The sequence below is a fragment of the Ascidia mentula genome, chromosome 9, assembly GCF_947561715.1.
Source record: "Ascidia mentula chromosome 9, kaAscMent1.1, whole genome shotgun sequence".
Lineage (NCBI taxonomy): Eukaryota > Metazoa > Chordata > Ascidiacea > Phlebobranchia > Ascidiidae > Ascidia > Ascidia mentula.
The window spans coordinates 5,763,101-5,766,082 of NC_138574.1; the positions used below are offsets into that span (position 1 = coordinate 5,763,101).

A 2,982-nucleotide genomic window follows, 5' to 3' on the forward strand; every position below is an offset into this window, starting at 1 on the left:
GAGAGGTCGTTTGCAAGTGACAAAATATGATTCGCATATTATTGTAAGGTGGTGTATTAATTTTATGCGCTACAAAGTATTGACAAACTACTTTCTACGTCATACAGTCTTGTAAATGCAACTAACCAAAAGATTGATTTTCAGGAATGATATGTAAGATTATAAGACTGATTTATATGTATAAATTGATATTTGTTTGCGAGGGCAATGGAAAAAGCGAAGAAGCAACACGTGCTAATTGTATGTTTCATTCTATCCACATTAATGTTGCTTTATGAGCTACATAGCGTACAAAGTATAAACATGATCAAAACGGGAAGGGATATGTCAATTTCGCCCTTGTACAAAACTAAAGGAATGCTAACGGAACAAGAGAAAAATGAGGATAGTTTGGAAAACGACAACAGAGAATTTATGAGACGAATGAAAAATAGAATGGAGGAGAGACGGAAAAGAGCACATGACACTTGCAAAAAGTTAGGTATTATAAAATTTTACATACGATTCTGTTCACTGTGTAAACTATAGTGTGCGACTGGTCTGTAACTGTAGTATAACTTTGTTTTATGGAAAAATAAATAAATCTTGCAATAGTTGGATAATTTACCAATCCAAACTCCAGACAAACAACCCCCAGTTTTTATAGTTTATAATTATGAGTTAAATTGTGGAGCAATACTCTAAACAACAGTGCTGTACTTCAAAAAGCGGTCATCATGACATCATGGTTTACCAATAAAGGCATTTTTCACATAAAAAAACATTTGCAACAAACATTGGACAAAACGCATAATAAAGAAAGACTTTCGTGCAGATAGTACTGAAATAATAATCGGTTTCTAAAGGAAAACGTCAGGACATTCTGTTTTTCTAGTTGTTTCAGTCGTTGACGACTTGTTGTAAAGTGATATTCGCATTTTTATTGGTCAAGATTGATTACGCTTTTATATGCAGGTCTCACTGGGTCCGGAAAAGACGTGGTTAAATTTATTTCGTCAAAGAAATTCAAACTTGTTTACTGTCCAGTTCCTAAGACCGGTTGTTCAAATATGAAGCGGGTTATGTTGGCTCTAAATGGATCTGAAAACAACACAAAAAATATATTTCCGGTGAGATTTTTGCTGCACAAAAAGTCATAAAATTTTCTTGATTCCTTTTTTAAGGAGCTAAAACGCACAAATATTAAGATTACCGCACTGTCCTGTTTTGCCGCTCTATGATTTTTAATGTCAAACCCTGTTTGCACTAATACCTACTCAAACCAAACTGTGGCAATTTATAGAAAAATGTGATCGGTCAATCATACCTCCTTCATCAAACTGTTGCACGAAACTTTACAATCAGAAGTAATGGCTTTCCAGAATTTGTGAAAAAGAAAAACTACACTCGTTTCATTGTAGTGAGACATCCATTTGAACGTGCGTTGTCAGCTTACAAAAACAAACTTACCAAACAATGGAATGGCAAGGTACCACATTTTGAAAAGAGGGCTAGACTTATACGTGAAAAATATGGCACTGAAGATCGAAGAAATGGTGAGAATGAATATTTTTCAGTGTTTTATAATTTGTCGCTGCGTTGCCCGAAACATAAAAAAACACTAACAATCAGGATTAAATAGAGTTTGTTCCATTCTACCAAAAAAGCGTTTTTGTTCGTTGATGCATTCATCTTGGTCATTATAAATTCGATGTTATTTAAAGAATTATATAGTTTGAAGTACTTTTAGAACCATGATAACTTTAACCGTCCTGTTGTAACTTATTGTTTACTTCATAAACGATTTTACCAGTTAACCCCTATGCAATTATACAAGTTTAAAAATGAGTTTGAAAAATGGATTTTTGTGACAAATACACGTCATTAAAAGCAGTAACTTTCATACCCACGTTATTTGAATTATTTCTTGCTGACTTGATCAGGAAAACTAGTAACGTAACGAATCTTTTTTATCGCGGAATAACAATCTCTACTGAGTTTATAAATAACGCACTTCTGATTTAGTTGACATGCCTGTAGAATAAAACGTCTTAATCTTCTGATTAATTTACAAAGCAATGTGATTCACTACGTAACGAATCGTTTCTGATGGAAATTTTTTAGCAACAATTATATAGAAATTTCATCCGTATGAAAACAAATGGTTCCTCTGTTATATTTTCAGCTACTGGAGAGATTCCAACATTCACTGAATTCATTGATTATATTTACGATGCGAACAACACAAATATTAACGGGAGGGATAACCATTGGAATAGTGTGCGGGTGATTTGCCATCCCTGTCAAAATGACTTTGACGTCATAGCCAAGATAGAAACTATCGAGGAAGACTTGAAGTAAGCGCTTGGCAAGGCGTGTGTAAAAAAATATGTTTAAAAAATGGAATAATTTAAACTGACACAAGAGCCTGTGGTAAAAACTTTTACTAAAAGACAAAGATTTTACTAAAAAAAAGAGAATCTACACAACGAATATTCACCAACGGAGACTTGTTTATTTAGTTTAGATTTTATCTCAGTACACTAAACGCGTTAATTGTTGCAATATAGGTATATTCTTAACCTTGTTGGTGCTCCAAGGAGTCTCGAAATGCCCAAGGGTTATTCCAAAAGTGGAAAAAGTCAAACAAATATCTACACTGATCCCGAGCTTAAAGATCTGGGCAGCGAAAGTTTAAACAAGTTGTACCAAGTTTATAAGTGGGACTTTGAAATGTTTGCTTATAATAAATCTGAACTACAGGAAAGATTCCCCAAACAGTAATGTATGCAATTCAATGAATAACAACACAAGGGGAAAAATATGTTTTGTTTTGTTGTTTATTTTGTATGTATTGTTATAGTCGAACATGCCACTGATAAATGTTTTAAGTTGTTAGTTTTCTTGAGTATAGTAAACTTAACGTCGCGTTGTAGTCGAACATGCGACCAAGGTTTTTTCCAGGTTTTAACTGCATTATTTGTTTTATTACTTTAAATGAAA

The 2,982-nt window shown here is 33.4% G+C and overlaps 1 protein-coding gene across 1 annotated transcript; it reads left to right on the forward strand.

Annotated features, from left to right (window-relative positions):
- The first annotated feature begins 303 nt into the window (after positions 1-303).
- On the forward strand, positions 304-2,763 carry LOC145914434 (carbohydrate sulfotransferase 11-like). Its single transcript, XM_083002264.1, has 5 exons — positions 304-481; positions 955-1,109; positions 1,283-1,535; positions 2,165-2,336; positions 2,550-2,763. Exons 1-5 carry the CDS (start codon positions 304-306, stop codon positions 2,761-2,763), a joined length of 972 nt encoding a protein of 323 aa, XP_082858390.1.
- The last annotated feature ends 219 nt before the right edge of the window (positions 2,764-2,982 follow it).